Source organism: Rhinoderma darwinii, chromosome 4, assembly GCF_050947455.1.
Source record: "Rhinoderma darwinii isolate aRhiDar2 chromosome 4, aRhiDar2.hap1, whole genome shotgun sequence".
Classification (NCBI taxonomy): Eukaryota; Metazoa; Chordata; class Amphibia; order Anura; family Rhinodermatidae; genus Rhinoderma; species Rhinoderma darwinii.
This window is the reverse complement of record NC_134690.1, coordinates 401,125,560-401,143,260: the sequence shown is the minus strand read 5'-3', so window position 1 is coordinate 401,143,260 and position 17,701 is coordinate 401,125,560. Positions and strand designations below refer to the sequence as shown.

The 17,701-nt window shown below is 40.3% G+C and overlaps 1 protein-coding gene across 3 annotated transcripts in view; it reads left to right on the top strand.

The window, feature by feature from the left end:
- The window catches only part of CLIP4 (CAP-Gly domain containing linker protein family member 4), an 86,582-nt gene that overhangs the window by 34,280 nt on the left and 34,601 nt on the right, over window positions 1–17,701 (top strand). For 2 of the 3 annotated variants that reach the window (XM_075863448.1, XM_075863447.1), the window contains exons 8-11: window positions 1,583–1,718; window positions 3,794–3,934; window positions 5,928–6,005; window positions 17,328–17,492. In XM_075863448.1, the coding sequence (XP_075719563.1) occupies window positions 1,583–1,718; window positions 3,794–3,934; window positions 5,928–6,005; window positions 17,328–17,492 (520 nt within the window). The remainder of the gene's footprint in view (window positions 1–1,582; window positions 1,719–3,793; window positions 3,935–5,927; window positions 6,006–17,327; window positions 17,493–17,701) is intronic. The other variant, XM_075863449.1, reaches the window with a different exon arrangement.

Sequence of the window (17,701 nt, the reverse complement as noted above, 5' to 3'; positions counted from 1 at the left end):
TCCACTGTTTTGGCACCACAAGACCTCTTCAAACCTGAAATGGTGCCTAAAATATATTCTGAAAAAAGGAGGCCCCAAAATCCAAGAGGTGCTCCTTTGCTTCTGAGGCCTGTGTTTCAGTCCATTAGCGCACTAGGGCCACATGTGGGATATTTCTAAAAACTGCAGAATCTGGGCAATAAATATTGAGTTGCGTTTCTCAGGTAAAACCTTCTGTGGTACAGAAGAAAATGTATTACATATGAATTTTGTAAAAAAAAATGAAATTTGAAAATTTCAGCTCTACTTTCCTTCAATTCCTGTAAAACGCCTAAAGAGTTGAAACACTTTCTGAATGCTGTTTTAGATACTTTGAGGGGTGCAGTTTTCAAAATGGGGTGTTTTATGGGGGTTTCTAATATATAGGGCACTCAAAACCACTTCAGAACTGAACTCGTCCCTGAAAAAATCGCTTTTTGAAATTTTCTTAAAAATATGAGAAATTGCTGCTAAAGTTCTAAGCCTTGTGAGGTCATAGAAAAATAAAAGAATGTTCAAAAAACGATGCAAACATAAAGTAGACATATGGGATATGTTAATTGGTAACTATTTTGTGTGGTATTACCATCTGTTTTACAAGCAGATACATTTAAAATGGGAAAAATCATAATTTCTTCATATTTTCGCTAAATGTTGGTGTTTTTCACAAATAAGGAATGAATTTATCGACCAAATTTTTGCACTAAACTAAAGTCCAATGTGTCACGAGAAAACAATCTCAGAATCAATTGGATAGGTAAAAGCATTCCGGAGTTATTACCACATAAAGTGATACATGTCAGATTTGAAAAAATGGGTCTGGTCCTCAAGGCCAAAATGAGCTGGGTACTCAAGGGGATAAGTAATGTAATGTATGTACACAGTGACTCCACCAGCAGAATAGTGAGTGCAGCTCTGGAGTATAATACAGGATGTAACTCAGGATCAGTACAGTATAAGTAATGTAATGTATGTACACAGTGACTCCACCAGCAGAATAGTGAGTGCAGCTCTGGAGTATAATACAGGATGTAACTCAGGATCAATACAGGATAAGTAATGTAATGTATGTACACAGTGACTCCACCAGCAGAATTTATAAAGTGATTCTTTATGTAGATTTTTTCTACCTGTGGACATGGGTTCTAATTTAAAGAGAAACACCAGCATGGAGACTGGAAATTTCCTCCTTTTTCATCTCCTCCTCCTTTGCACTCTTGAGAGATAAGCAAGTATGAAATCTCTGCATCGTGGTCTCCATTTTCCGCCCCCCCCCCCCCCTTACAGCAGTCAGGACCAGATGCGTTGTCTTTTGTAATAAATGATGCGTTCACCACCATAATTCCGCTGCAGTACGATAATTCTGCATTGTCGTCCACCACACACGTTCGCTGTTAACTTTGCGTAGCCAAGAACGTGTCCATATCAAATCATTGGAAAGTTGTAAAAGAGTCCGTCATTTATTCTTTACAATGGGACACTCCAGTCTTTATTAAAATGTCCCCTGAATCGTTGACTGGTCTGTTTTTTTTGCTCTTCACAATTTGCGTCTTTCTCTTTGTAGGTCGGTACTTTACGGTATTGCGGAAACGCTCAGTTTGCAACAGGCCAGTGGGCTGGGATAGAGATGGACGAAGCAGACGGGAAGAACGACGGCAGTGTCTGTGGAGTCCAGTATTTTAAATGTTCACCTAAACACGGTACGAGTGTATGATATTATGTTATATATAACTCCGGTGACTGTAGGAGTAAAGGCGGCCATAGATGAAAAGATTCCCCCTGTGCGAGTGATTGTGACTGAATGCTTTGTGATTGGATTGCTAATTGGCAAAAGGGCAAACAAAGATCGATACGTGCAATGATTTGAACAATATTCCCCATTGATAAACTTGCTGATTGTCAGCAAAAATTGTGGTTCAATTTTTAAGATGGAATGTCCGCTACGGACATCGGCGGTAAAAAAAAACGTACACGTATTCGTAGTGTAGAGGTCTGGGTAAGTACAGGCTTCTGTTTTAGTCTGAGTTGCAATTTTTGCGGTGAAATAGCAGTTTTTCTGCTGCAAAAATGGCAACATTTGTGATTTGTTGTTTTGCCTCCCCATTGAATTCAAAACCGCAACAGAAAACCAGAGATTCCGCACTATAAATTCACGTGCTACGGATTAAAAACACGCGCCGCAGCTCAAATTATGAACGTTGTTTTGACTGATTGTTTTCGCAGCGTGTGGATGAGATGTGTTACAGTACAGATTTTCCGCAATGAAATACGTGGTGGAAAATCCGCAGTATTTATGCAACGTGTGAACTTACCCTTACGCAGCACCAACTACTGGCACTGGTTTTACCACTGTCAATTTTAAGAAGCTAGTAATTTTTTTAATTTTTTTTTTTTAAAGTTTATTTTGCCATGTAGATTGCTATTTCAATTTACATATAAAATATTTCCTAACTGTGTACATACATTACATTACTTATCCTGTACTGATCCTGAGTTACATCCTGTATTATACTCCAGAGCTGCACTCACTATTCTGCTGGTGGAGTCACTGTGTACATACATTACATTACATTGTACTGATCCTGAGTTACATCTTGTATTATACTCCAGAGCTGCACTCACTATTCTGCTGGTGGAGTCACTCTGTACATACATTACATTACTTATCCTGTACTGATCCTGAGTTACATCCTGTATTATACTCCAGAGCTGCACTCACTATTCTGCTGGTGGAGTCACTGTGTACATACATTACTTATCCTGTACTGATCCTGAGTTACATCCTGTATTATACTCCAGAGCTGCACTCACTATTCTGCTGGTGGGGTCACTGTGTACATACATTACATTACTTATCCTGCACTGATCCGGAGTTGCATCCTGTATTATACTCCAGAGCTGCACTCACTATTCTGCTGGTGGAGTCACTGTGTACATACATTACATTACTTATCCTGTACTGATCCTGAGTTACATCCTGTATTATACTCCAGAGCTGCACTCACTATTCTGCTGGTGGGGTCACTGTGTACATACATTACTTATCCTGTACTGATCCTGAGTTACATCCTGTATTATACTCCAGAGCTGCACTCACTATTCTGCTGGTGGGGTCACTGTGTACATACATTACATTACTTATCCTGTACTGATCCTGAGTTACATCCTGTATTATACTCCAGAGCTGCACTCTCTATTCTGCTGGTGGGGTCACTGTGTACATACATTACTTATCCTGTACTGATCCTGAGTTACATCCTGTATTATACTCCAGAGCTGCACTCACTATTCTGCTGGTGGGGTCACTGTGTACATACATTACATTACTTATCCTGTACTGATCCTGAGTTACATCCTGTATTATACTCCAGAGCTGCACTCACTATTCTGCTGGTGGAGTCACTGTGTACATACATTACATTACTTATCCTGTACTGATCCTGAGTTACATCCTGTATTATACTCCAGAGCTGCACTCACTATTCTGCTGGTGGAGTCACTGTGTACATACATTGCATTACTTATCTTATACTGATCCTGAGTTATATCCTGTATTATACTCCAGAGCTGCACTCACTATGCTGGTGGAGTCATTGTGTACATACATGATAGAGTGCAGCTCTGAAGTATAATACAGGATGTTAGTACAGGATAAGTAATTTAATGTATGTACACAGTGACCCCACCAGCAGAATAATGAGTGAAAATAATTTAGTTATTTCTTCTACGTTCCCTGGCGATCAGAAACACTTTTAATTTACTAATCTCCGATCAGGTATCTTTGCGCCACTGTCCAAGATAAGACGAGCAATTGAACCAATGAAGACATTTATCAGAAGCTCATCTAACAAAACAACAGGTTCTATCAAATCTCCAAAGATCGACTTGAGCCACGTTACATCGAAAATTAACACTGGTAAGACTCATTGTGTGTTCGGTATATATCCACCTCTAATCGCCATTTTACTGTTCACATATCGACAATCCAAATATACAGCTGAGTCACTTTATAAATACATTACATTACTTATCCTGTACTGATCCTGAGTTATATCCTGTATTATACTCCAGAGCTGCACTCAATATTCTGCTGGTGGAGTCACTGTGTACACACATTACATTACTTATCCTGTACTGATCCTGAGTTATATCCTGTATAATACTCCAGAACTGCATTCACTATTCTGCTGGTGGAGTCAATGTATACATACATTACATTACTTATCCTGTACTGATCCTGAGTTATATCCTGTATAATACTTCAGAGCTGTACTCACTGATCTGCTGGTGGAGTCACTGTATACATACATTACATTACTTATCCTGTACTGATCCTGAGTTATATCCTGTATTATACTCCAGAGCTGCACTCACTATTCTGCTGGTGGAGTCACTGTGTATCTACATTACTTATCCTGTACTGATCCTGAGTTATATCCTGTATTATACTCCAGAGCTGCACTCACTATTCTGCTGGTGGAGTCACTGTATACATACATTACTTATCCTGTACTGATCCCTAGTTACATCCTGTATTATACTCCAGAGCTGCACTCACTATTCTGCTGGTGGAGTCGCTGTGTATATACATTACATTACTTATCCTGTACTGATCCTGAGTTACATCCTGTATTATACTCCAGAGCTGTACTCACTGTTCTGCTGGTGGAGTCACTGTGTACATACATTACATTACTTATCCTGTACTGATACTGAGTTATATCCTGTATTATACTCCAGAGCTGCACTCCACTCACTATTCTGCTGGTGGAGACACTGTGTACATACATTAGATTACTTATCCTGTACTGATCCTGAGTTACATCCTGTATTATACTCCAGAGCGGCACTCACTATTCTGCTGGTGGAGTCACTGTGTACATACATTACATTACTTATCCTATACTGATCCTGAGTTACAGCCTGTATTATACTCCAGAGCTGCACTCACTATTCTGCTGGTGGAGACACTGTGTACATACATTATATTACTTATCCTGAGTTGCATCCTGTATTATACTCCAGAGCTGCACTCACTATTCTGCTGGTGGAGTCACTGTGTACATACATTACTTATCCTGTACTGATCCTGAGTTATATCCTGTATTATACTCCAGAGCTGCACTCACTATTCTGCTGGTGGAGTCACTGTGTACATACATTACATTACTTATCCTGTATTATACTCCAGAGCTGCACTCACTATTCTACTGGTGGAGTCACTGTGTACATACATGACATTACTTATCCTGTACTGATCCTGAGTTACATCCTGTATTATACTCCAGAGCTGCACTCACTATTCTGCTGGTGGAGTCACTGTGTACATACCTTACATTACTTATCCTGTACTGATCCTGAGTTACATCCTGTATTATACTCCAGAGCTGCACTCACTATTCTGCTGGTGGAGTCACTGTGTACATACCTTACATTACTTATCCTGTACTGATCCTGAGTTACATCCTGTATTATACTCCAGAGCTGCACTCACTATTCTGCTGGTGGAGTCACTGTGTACATACATTACATTACTTATCCTGTACTGATCCTTAGTTATATCCTGTATACTACTCCAGAGCTGCACTCCCAATACTGCAATCCTTCAAAGCTGAAATCTCACAGCATTTCCTTCTTGCTCAGTGTCTGTACAGAGCCTGTTCATGTTATTAGAATTCTAGGAAGTCTTGTCTGTACACCAGACCCTGTACAGTCATCTGATGTAGGAAAACGAACTGCCCCCTCCATTATAGCAGGTTAGCTAAGTTTGTCTCATTATAAGCTTGCTGACTGTTTCCACTTCTCCAGTAAATTATACTAAATGCTGTCCAAAAGTAAAGATTGACTTCTATATTGTTTCAATTGAGAATAGGACGTGAGCTGGTAATAAACTTCTTGTCTTCTGGCAGGACGTCCTCCTTTCAAGAAGACCTCCACGTTTATTCAAAGTAAAGACGAGTCCCTGAATTCTACGTCCTTTAAGAAAGGTGATCACACGATGACTCTTGATAGAACATAACAAAGATCCCCTTAAAATAGATAGAGATTCCCGGGGGGGGATTAGGCTGTAATTCCATCTCTGACACTAGTCGTTCACAACAAGGCGATAGATGAAAGCTTGTGTCAGCCGTGCATTACCTCTGCTCGCTCCACCTATGCCAAGAAGTTTTCCATCCCTTCAGAAATGCTTTCCCTTCTGTGTTTTCATACTTGGACCGATATGCTTGAATGTATGAAGTGGCCTTATAATCTCAGGTCCATGGATTCACCTGTTCATCTATAGCGGGGGAGGGGGTCGGATGCACCTGGTTTAAGTGAGACCTTAGAATTAGAATTCCTGGTTACCAACGTGTTAAGAAACTGGGATAAGCTGCATGATATCTAGTGCATAGCATTAAATATATATATAGTTGTATTTTATGTGTATTTGTCTATAGTATGTACAATATGACCAAATATATGTGAACAAACGTAATAATTATTGAGTTCAGGTGTGTGATCGCAATGAGGTCACGTTACGCCTTGATCTCCATGCAGGTTCAAATCAGGTGGGGGGGGGGTGCGAGCTCGGAGAAGCAAAGACACACCGAGACGTTTCTCAAAGTAAAAATACTTCTGACTTTATTTGCAGAGACACAGAGTTTATATAGTAAAAATATCATATAATTACGTGCAGACACGTATACATTCTTGTGGTTTCTTTCCTCATTATTCTTATCTCTACGTACATTATTCTTATTCCTTACATCTAGTTTTTAATCCGGTGTTCTACCCATATCTATCTTGGCTGTACGCCCAGAAACAAACCATCCTGCAAACAAACCCCCTAGTTCCTGGTAGTACCCTCATAACATAATGAATTCGCAATTTCCAGTTTCTGCAGAACATCTGCAGATTATTACATTCCATAACCTTTCAATAATACCCAAAATATATACTCGTTTATCCTTCTACCTTGAAGTAGTACATACATTACACTTATATCATTGATTATAGGTTGTTCTATACCATCACATACCCAACATATATTCTAATACATGTTCTTCTCTTCAGCATTGCACTCATTGAGGTCCCAGATACATTATACATATATTTATTCCATAACAATCCCTCCTTTTGTGATTTTACCAACACCTAAATTCCAATGCTACTTCTATCTCCTGATAGCAAGGCTTCGATCCATTTCTTCACTTGATTCACACAGGTATGTAGGTGGGGTAATCTCACAACACTCTTTCATCATAATGTATAGGCCTCTGATTGAATGCTTCCCTTATTTTGCAAAATGTATAACAAATGAAACATGTAAGCAATATAAACAATATTATGAAACATATCAAGGGTTGGAATAACACATGCAGTATCTTAGTGGCAGTGGGGGAAAATCCTGTAAATATGTCATACCAGTGATGGGCACTAGCATCTTTTATTGCTGACGATAAATTTATTACTTCCCTAGCTGCTATTGTAGCCAATATTTTCACTTTACTTAGAGTTACATTATGGGCTGCTATCAATTTCTTTACGTCTTTAGACTTTTGTAACACTTGTTTTAACTCTTCCAGTGGCAAACTAAAATTTCCATAGGGCAAAGGTTCAGGTACCCATACAGTGGACATTATTTCTTCTAAAGTAGGCAGGAACATTATAGTTTGGTTCCCCCAAGTCAAATGCGTCACATTGTATAGACATCCTGAAAATGGTCCTGTGAGATTAAACTGGCTAAGGGTCTGTCTATTGTTAGTTATTAAACATACATGCTGTGGACCTACTTCAATATAAACCTGTAGGTTAGCTTCTGGGATTATAGTGAGTGCGCATACATTATCCTGGTGCTGCATTAGACAGGGTTCATATATCCCTGACTGTTCATTACATACATATCCTTGCTCTGTTAACTGGCACAAATCTATATTCCTCGTCTTATTTTGAGAATCTATGTGTGTTCCTTTCATTTCCAGGATACAATATTGTCCTAATAATGTCACCGGATCAATCATTACCATTGGCATAACAATAAATTTGCATAATAGAGTAGGATTTTTCACATTAAATGCTATTAGTCTTCCTGCACACCATTTAGGTGTACACTCAGTATACTCAGGCTGGAACAATAACCACGTATCATTTCTCTTTCCTATGGGCAGAATGTCTGTCCATTGCCTAACATGACTCTTATATGTGGCTTAAAACTATCTCTTAAAATTGTTATCAAGAATACAAAATATATTCTATTTCTTATTTCGCTATTATTCATACATAATATCATCCCATCAGTTTCTTTTATTACAATCGTAGAGTTGAGCCTCTCCTTGTTGCATCTTTCATAAATCTTATTTATCATTTCGTTTCTATTTTTACTGGTTGTATATTTCTGTAGATACTGTAAATCTGGTTCATAACAACAAAACAACAGCCGTCTCTTCTTGTATGCTAATGTTGGCTGTTTTGTCTATGTGAAGGTACACAGTCCCTCCATGTGGTCCTTTTTTCCAAGTCCCTTCTATTGTAGTCACATTTGTAGTATAACACGGGGCATTGGCCTTACAGGTGTAGTTACCCTGCTTTCTATCCACTGTGGCATTCGCCCACCCTGTCCTGAACTGTTCCAGTGATTCTGTACTGATTACGTGTACAGGAGTAGCAGTTCTGCCTTTTTGTATAAGAGCACACGCAACAACCGCCGCAACAACCGCAAAGATCTTCATTCTTCTGGCTGAAGAACCTTTTTACAATGACTGGCGTGAATCCAACTTGTCTTTCCTTCGAGCTTCACTGAGGTGCTTGTAACGAGTAGGACTTGAAAAGGACCATCAAATCGTGGCTCAAGGCTCTTCCTCACGTGTCTTTTGACAACGACCCAATCTCCTGGTTCTAGCTTATACGTCCCTTCAACTGAATCAGGATATGGAATGGAAGCAAAAACTTGTGCATGCACCTTGGTCAATTGTTTGTTCAGTGTTGATACATAATCTGTTAGTCTACCATACTGCATTTGGAGCACCTGTGGAAAATAACATCCTAATCTGGGAGCCGACCCAAATAAGATCTCATATGGGCTGAGACCTGTTCTTTTTGTGGGCGTGTATCTTACTGAGAACAAGGCTAATGGTAGACACTCGGTCCATGGTTTCCCGGTTTCTACCATTGCTTTTTGGATTTTCAATTTGAGAGTCCCATTTAGTCTCTCAACCTTCCCACTGCTTTGTAGATGGTATGGTGTATGTAGGGCTTGACTTATGCCTAGAGCTGACAACACATGGTTCATGATTTCACCCGTAAAATGAGTTCCTCTGTCGCCCTCGATCATCTCTGGAACTCCATATCTGCACACCACCTCGTTGATCAGTTTCTTTGCTGTGGCTACGGCTGTAGCTTTGGTGACTGGAAAAGCTTCTGGCCATCCTGAAAAGAGATCAATACAAACAAGCACATACTCATAGGTACCGACTTTTGGTAGTTGAATATAGTCTATCTGCAGTCTCTGGAACGGATATATAGGTCTGGGTGTGTGCTTCTGTGGTACTTTTACAGTTCTTCCAATATTATGTGTTGCACAGATCATGCATCCTTGTGTAAAACTGCTGGCCATCACACTAAACCCTGGAGCATACCACACCTTGTTTACCAAGTCCATCATTGCCGTTTTTGACTGGTGTGTCGCTCCATGTGTTATTTGGGCCATCATTGGGAACATTGTCTTAGGCAGGCACAGTTTATTCTGGCATTGCCAGAGGCCATCTTTTCGTAGCGTTGCTCCTTGGGCCGTCCACTTGTCTTTTTCTTCTTTTGTTGCTTGTCCTTGAAGTTTTTGCAGTAGTTCCGGGCTTACAGCTGGTCTTGTTTCCTCTGGATCTTTTATCTGACATACGGCTGCTAACACGGGTAGCTTCTGTGCTGCTTGCTTTTGCGGCTTGGTCTGCCAAAGCATTTCCTTTTGTCTCTGGTGAACTCACCTTAGTGTGAGCTTTTATTGTTTACTACTGCTACTTCTGTGGGTAACATCAGGGTCGCCATCAAATATTTTACAAAGTCTGCATTCTTTACAGGTGTACCTGCAGAGGTCAAAAATTGTCTTGCCCTCCATATGGGGCCATAATCGTGTGCAATCCCAAATGCATATCGAGAGTCAGTGTATATATTTGCTGTCTTTCCTTCTGCATGTTGGCATGCTGCTGCCAGGGCCTTAAGCTCCGCTTCTTGTGCTGAGCGGGACGCTGGTAAGGAGGCTGCTTCTAGGACTACATCTTCGGTGGTTACTGCATATCCTGTAAGAAAAGATCCTTCTACACAATACCTTGAACCATCCACAAAGAGTATTAGGTCTGGGTTTTGGAGTGGGGTATCTCTTACATGTGCGAACCCCACTGTTTCCTGGGCCATAAGGGCCATACAATCATGTTCATCAGTTTCAGACAAAAATTGTGACCATACTTTACCTACGTCTTCTCCCCCTTGCTCCAAAGGCAGTAAGGTAGCTGGGTTCAATGTAGTACAGCGGTGTAAAGTAACCTGCTCAGGAAGAAGAAGAGCACAGGTTAATCTCAAATGTCTTGCAGTGGACAAATGCTTAGGTTGTACTTGAGTTAGAATAGCAGTAATATCATGTGGTGCAAAACTTGGACTAGAAATGCCAGGACCAAATCTGAGGCCTTGTTTAACATTGAATTTACAGCAATGATAGCTCTCACACATGATGGGGAACCTCGGGCCACAGGGTCTAGTCTAGCTGAATAACATGCTACCGGGCGCTGCTGTGGTCCATGACTTTGTGTGAGAACCGCAGTGTCATGTCCATTTTGTTCAGTACAGTACAAAGTATATGCTTGCGTAGAGGTACTCCATGGATTGGTGTCACAAGCCGCTACCAAACACAACTCCTCCTCATTCAGCTGATAATCCAGAATACTTTGAGAATCTCACTTTTATCAGGTTCTGCAAATACTTGATTAATACAAAAACAAATAAAAATAAAACATTCCCAAAAACTTTACATCAAAATAACAATGTCCAGACAAGTTTTGTTTTTCCTTCTCCCTCATCTAAATCCATAAAGACTCGTGTGAGTGATGTCACATTGCCTCCTGTGTAACTTTGCTGGAGGGGGATGGTCTCTTACACATAAACCAAAATTGTACCTGATCAGTTCCTTCACCCTTCCCCCCTTTGTGGACTCTGCGAGAGTGATGTAGCAGAGTTCAAAACTACATCTCAACATAACACTAATTTAACCCCCTGTAATGTACAACAGCCTGAAACAAAAATGACTTTTTCCTGACAAAATACATTTGATCTTTAGGATGACATAACTCATGTGTGAAATCAAAAACAAAACAATTGTAGTTAGTTATTCAATAAAACAGAAAATATTATCTCTGATAACATTAATTACTGCAAACCAATAAACTGTATATAAAAAAAATAGGGAACGGTGGGGGCACATACATTTTCAAACCCCCGTGTCTCACCGTATCTGTAGTTTAATACATCTGAATTAACATCAAAACACATGAAATCTGATCACATCATAACACATAAATATCGTAACTTTTATAACCAACAGCGCATGCGCAAAAGAGAAGAAATGTATTTCAGTTTGTACACATTACATATATATATATATCAGCAGTGCATATTGAAATCCCTTGGTCTCATCAGCCCTGCAGACTGCACCCAGTCAGCCTCCTCATTCAGCTGATAATCCAGAATACTTTGAGAATCTCACTTTTATCAGGTTCTGCAAATACTTGATTAATACAAAAACAAATAAAAATAAAACATTCCCAAAAACTTTACATCAAAATAACAATGTCCAGACAAGTTTTGTTTTTCCTTCTCCCTCATCTAAATCCATAAAGACTCGTGTGAGTGATGTCACATTGCCTCCTGTGTAACTTTGCTGGAGGGGGATGGTCTCTTACACATAAACCAAAATTGTACCTGATCAGTTCCTTCACCCTTCCCCCCTTTGTGGACTCTGCGAGAGTGATGTAGCAGAGTTCAAAACTACATCTCAACATAACACTAATTTAACCCCCTGTAATGTACAACAGCCTGAAACAAAAATGACTTTTTCCTGACAAAATACATTTGATCTTTAGGATGACATAACTCATGTGTGAAATCAAAAACAAAACAATTGTAGTTAGTTATTCAATAAAACAGAAAATATTATCTCTGATAACATTAATTACTGCAAACCAATAAACTGTATATAAAAAAAATAGGGAACGGTGGGGGCACATACATTTTCAAACCCCCGTGTCTCACCGTATCTGTAGTTTAATACATCTGAATTAACATCAAAACACATGAAATCTGATCACATCATAACACATAAATATCGTAACTTTTATAACCAACAGCGCATGCGCAAAAGAGAAGAAATGTATTTCAGTTTGTACACATTACATATATATATATATCAGCAGTGCATATTGAAATCCCTTGGTCTCATCAGCCCTGCAGACTGCACCCAGTCAGCCCCCCTCCTCCTCCTCCCAAACACAGCACACTTTAGGGGGGAGGGAGGGGGGTCACAAACTCATTTCTCACAACTTCTCACAATCTTAACACTTTCAATGCCGGCAAAACAACATACGTATCTGCAATCATTTATCACACCATTGTATAGGAATTATCTACGTTAATATTTAACAGTACAATCTGTCGGCCACCATCTCTATATTATGATGACGTGTTGTTTCATCAGTGAACTAAAACTGGAACTTCTGTAAATAGAAAAGACACTACAAATGACAAAATTAACAAGGTGATTATTTCATACTGATTTGGTTGGGCCGGGCGTGGCCACATCAGGGGCAGGGGGGGGGGGCAGCCTCTCCCATTGGAAACAGTGCGCAGGGGGTTTCCCACCAACAATGAGGACACACTCAACATGAGGTACGGACGCCATTACCGGGCGTCTGCTGGTCCTGTTCTCTAATACATACAATACATTTCTTATTCCTAACTTCCTCTTCTGCAAATCCCTCTAAAGCACTTTTCATCAACTTTCTACCTTCCAACTTCCCTTTGTTCTCCAGTATACCTTTTGCCCAATCTGCGGCTTGGAGCCGCCCTCCTCTTTTTCCCTCTGCCAGTTTTCATGCCTTGATCAGGGCAAGCAACTGCACTCTGTGCAGAATGTATGCCAGGATCAAGGGTCTCATCATATAAGACAGAGGTGTCTGGTGGTTTGGCTGTGAAGGACTGCTTATACATTATTACATTTATCACTTTTCCTGATTCAATCTACAAAATGACACAAAGTCATACAAAATATCTATATCAGCATTTAATGTTGTGTCCATTCATTTCAAGAACAAGATGACATTTCTTATCTCACTAGCAACTGTTCTTCACCTCCCCCTTCTCTTATCACACTAGTTGATTCTAAATTATACCATATGGGAATTTACTATAAGGTCATTTGCAACATTAAAACAATTACTACTTCTATCACTTCCTTTGCTTTAAACTTTACTTTATAATATATGAATTTCCTCTGACAACCTCCTCGTACTACTTCTTCTGACACTTTTCTCCATGCTTCTGCTTTCCCCTGTAACTTTTTATCTTTCAACCATCCACGTTTTGTGTCACAACATTCATTCCATTTTCCTGCGTCTAACCGTCCATGGGATTCTAGACCACATGCTTTCATTATTTATTTTTTTTATTTATTTTTTCTTCGTTCCCTGCGTTGCCTTTTTACCTTCTCTTTCTGCTACTACCTGTTTGGCGGTTTGTCCTTTGGGGTGCTCATCTCATACTCTTGTTACAGATTCTAGCTACTGACAGATGAATTCCATTCTCATCTGTTTTATACAGTTTCTAGTTTCCGTACTTACTCCTGTTACAGATTTTAGCTACTGATAGATGAATTCCATTCTCATCTATTTTAGACAGTTTCTAGCTTCCGTACTTACTCTTGTTACAGATTTTAGCTGACAGACGAATTCCATTCTCATCTGTTTTATACAGTTTCTAGTTTCCGTACTTACTCTTGTTACAGATTTTAGCTGACAGACGAATTCCATTCTCATCTGTTTTAGACAGTTTCTAATTTCCGTACTTAATAGGGACACCAGTTCCCCATTGTCTAGTTATAAGTGGTCGCCTATAGGCAGACCCTAAGTTATGTAGGGGGTAGTTTTCCTGATAGGTGAATTTCTGGATTTACGATCCCCTAGTAAGCTTACACCCTTTTAACAGGTGCTTGCTCACCCATATGCCATACCTCAAACTCTCGTTTGCCGTGACTGTTTCCCATAGCCCTGCTATGATGGAGGGGACTCTTACCCTTCTCTCTCAGTTTTTATCTTCACTAACAAACACTATGGCTATTGGCTGTTAGGGAAAGTCCCACACTACCTTTCTCACCTATTTTATACAGTTACTTATCCCCTCAAAACCCTTTTAAACCTTCTTCTACTCTGGCCAGAGAATTAAATTCCTTTTATAACTAGCTTACTTTCTTCTTATTCACTTTAAACACCACTCAAGGAGATATCCTCCACACCATAACAGTAATATGACAAATATTCCTGATCCAAATAATAAGGCAAACGTAAAATCAAGCTGTTCATTTGACATGCCGGATTATCGGATTGCAGAAAATTCTGGAATTTTGAGCTGAAAATCAGTGCATGATAATCCCCGCAAGTACCTCAATGCTGTACACACATTTTCGGCATTTTTCCGGATTATCAGATTGCACAAAATTTTCGATTTCCGGGCTTAAATTTAGCCTATCATAATCCCCGTAGTCACCTGAAGCATGTACACATGTTTCTGGTAATTTGCCGGATTATCGGAAGTTTTTTCCAAAAACAATTTCCTTATTCTAAAATGCATTTGTGACACAAAACTGGGTTTCTACAACATTCATACAAATACTGCCATGGAGATCAGGCACTTTATCCTGAGGGTAGGATTACATATAGACTTGACCAGATTTTTACACTAAAAATACCCTCATGTGGCCCCTCTATCCCTCAGGAGTACTACCGGGAAGGTGACCTACCAGACAGGAAGGTGCAGAGCAGAGTTTGTAAGAATTAAGTCTTCTTACCTTGCTGCAGCAGTGGTCTGCACGTTCCTTCGTCCGGGAGGTCGCCATTCAAGTCCCGGGAGATCCCCTAGGTGGGGTGCCGTCCTTCTGGTCAAGTCCCTGTTTCGGGCGCCAATTTCTGTGATCGCAATGAGGTCACGTTACGCCTTGATCTCCATGCAGGTTCAAATCAGGTGGGGGGGGTGCGAGCTCGGAGAAGCAAAGACACACCGAGACGTTTCTCAAGGCAAAAATACTTCTGACTTTATTTGCAGAGACACAGAGTTTATATAGTAAAAATATCATATAATTACGTGCAGACACGTATACATTCTTGTGGTTTCTTTCCTCATTATTCTTATCTCTACGTACATTATTCTTATTCCTTACATCTAGTTTTTAATCCGGTGTTCTACCCATATCTATCTTGGCTGTACGCCCAGAAACAAACCATCCTGCAAACAAACCCCCTAGTTCCTGGTAGTACCCTCATAACATAATGAATTCGCAATTTCCAGTTTCTGCAGAACATCTGCAGATTATTACATTCCATAACCTTTCAATAATACCCAAAATATATACTCGTTTATCCTTCTACCTTGAAGTAGTACATACATTACACTTATATCATTGATTATAGGTTGTTCTATACCATCACATACCCAACATATATTCTAATACATGTTCTTCTCTTCAGCATTGCACTCATTGAGGTCCCAGATACATTATACATATATTTATTCCATAACAGGTGCTTCAGCCATACCCATTGCAATCAGGTGCCTAGATCAAGCACTCAGTCATGCAAATCATTACTGGTAGTATGGGTTGTACTGAAGAGCTCAGTGACTTTACATGTGACACTGTCATAGGATGTCACCTTTACTACAATTCAGTTTGTGAAATTTTTGATCCACTAGATCTGCCTTGGTCACCTTAAAATGCTATTATTATCTGCTAGATCTGCCCGGTCATCTGTAAGTGTTATTATTATCTGCTAGATCTCCCCCGGTCACCTGTTAGTACTATTATTATCTGCCCTGGTCACCTGTGTTGTTATTATCTGCTAGATCTGCCCTGGTCACCTGTAAGTGCTATTATTATCTGCTAGATCTCCCCCGGTCACCTGTTAGTACTATTATTATCTGCCCCGGTCACCTGTAACTGTTATTATTATCTGCTAGATCTGCCCTGGTCACCTGTAAGTGTTATTATTATCTGCTAGATCTGCCCTGGTCACCTGTAAGTGTTATTATTATCTGCTAGATCTGCCCTGGTCACTTGTAAGTGTTATTATTATCTGCTAGATCTGCCCTGGTCACTTGTAACTGTTATTATTATCTGCTAGATCTGCCCTGGTCACCTGTAAGTGCTATTATTATCTGCTAGATCTCCCCCGGTCACCTGTTAGTACTATTATTATCTGCCCTGGTCACCTGTAAGTGTTATTATTATCTGCTAGATCTGCCCTGGTCACCTGTAAGTGTTATTATTATCTGCTAGATCTGCCCTGGTCACCTGTAAGGCTTATTTGCTAGATTTGCCCCGGTCACCTGAGCCCTGACCTCAACCCCAGCAAACAACTGTGGGGTGAATTAGAACGCCAATTTCGAGCCGGACCTCACAAATGGGCACAAATTCCCACAGACACCCCAAAATCTTATGGAAACAGAAGAGTGGGGGCTGTTATAGCTGTAAAAAGGGGACCAACTCCATGTTTACTCCCATTGTGTTGAAATGGGATGTCCAACATGCTCATATACTTTTGGCCATATAGTGCATGCATGTCCATGTTATATATTACGCAAAATTCCTTTAATCCGGCATTGATAGGACTTTTATAGGTGCCGGATAATCAGATTTTCAGAATTGTGATTTCTTGGAAGATTCCCGGAAATAAAATGTTAAAACAAAATCTGCAAATATTCCTGTATTTTCTGTCCTGAGGAATCTTCTAATTGGATTTCTTTGCTGTTATACTGCCGCAGTACCGGGCTGGAAAAGGTGCCGGATTAATGAGATTTTACGGTACTATATATATATTTGTGTTCTGGTATTTGTATATTTCGTCATGCCTGATATAGAGGCCGTCCATACAGCTGCTATGTGTAGGGGGGAGGACTAGCTCAGACTGGCCCTCTCCCCCAAGATGAGACTTCACTCATAACACAGTGGTTGGTGTATGGCGTCTCCGTCCTCGCCTGTGGTCCGCGTTGCTTTGTCTGGAGCTCTGTCTGTTTCATTCGATTTTCAGCGTTCTACGTTGGATCCAGCAGCTTTTCTTCATTTTCATCCTCCTCATCATCCTCCTACCTCGAGACCAAGCCACCCCTCCCCAGTCATCACCGGCCGCCTCAGACCGCTGTTATCTGTAACGCAATCACTGCGGTCAGATCCGGGTCCTGTGTATTAAGGACTGGTAATTCTATGAGTCCAGTCTCTCCCTGTGGTCACCTGCGGCTCCTGGGCTTCCATCACCTGCACAGAAACACCCTGACACCGATTATGTCACTTTAATTCCATGCAGACACTTGAGTCACTTTCAGCCCTTGTTCACACAGTGCAGATTTATTTTAAGCTAAAAGCAGAATTGGATTCAGGAGTGCAGACACTTTAAGTTCTTCCTTT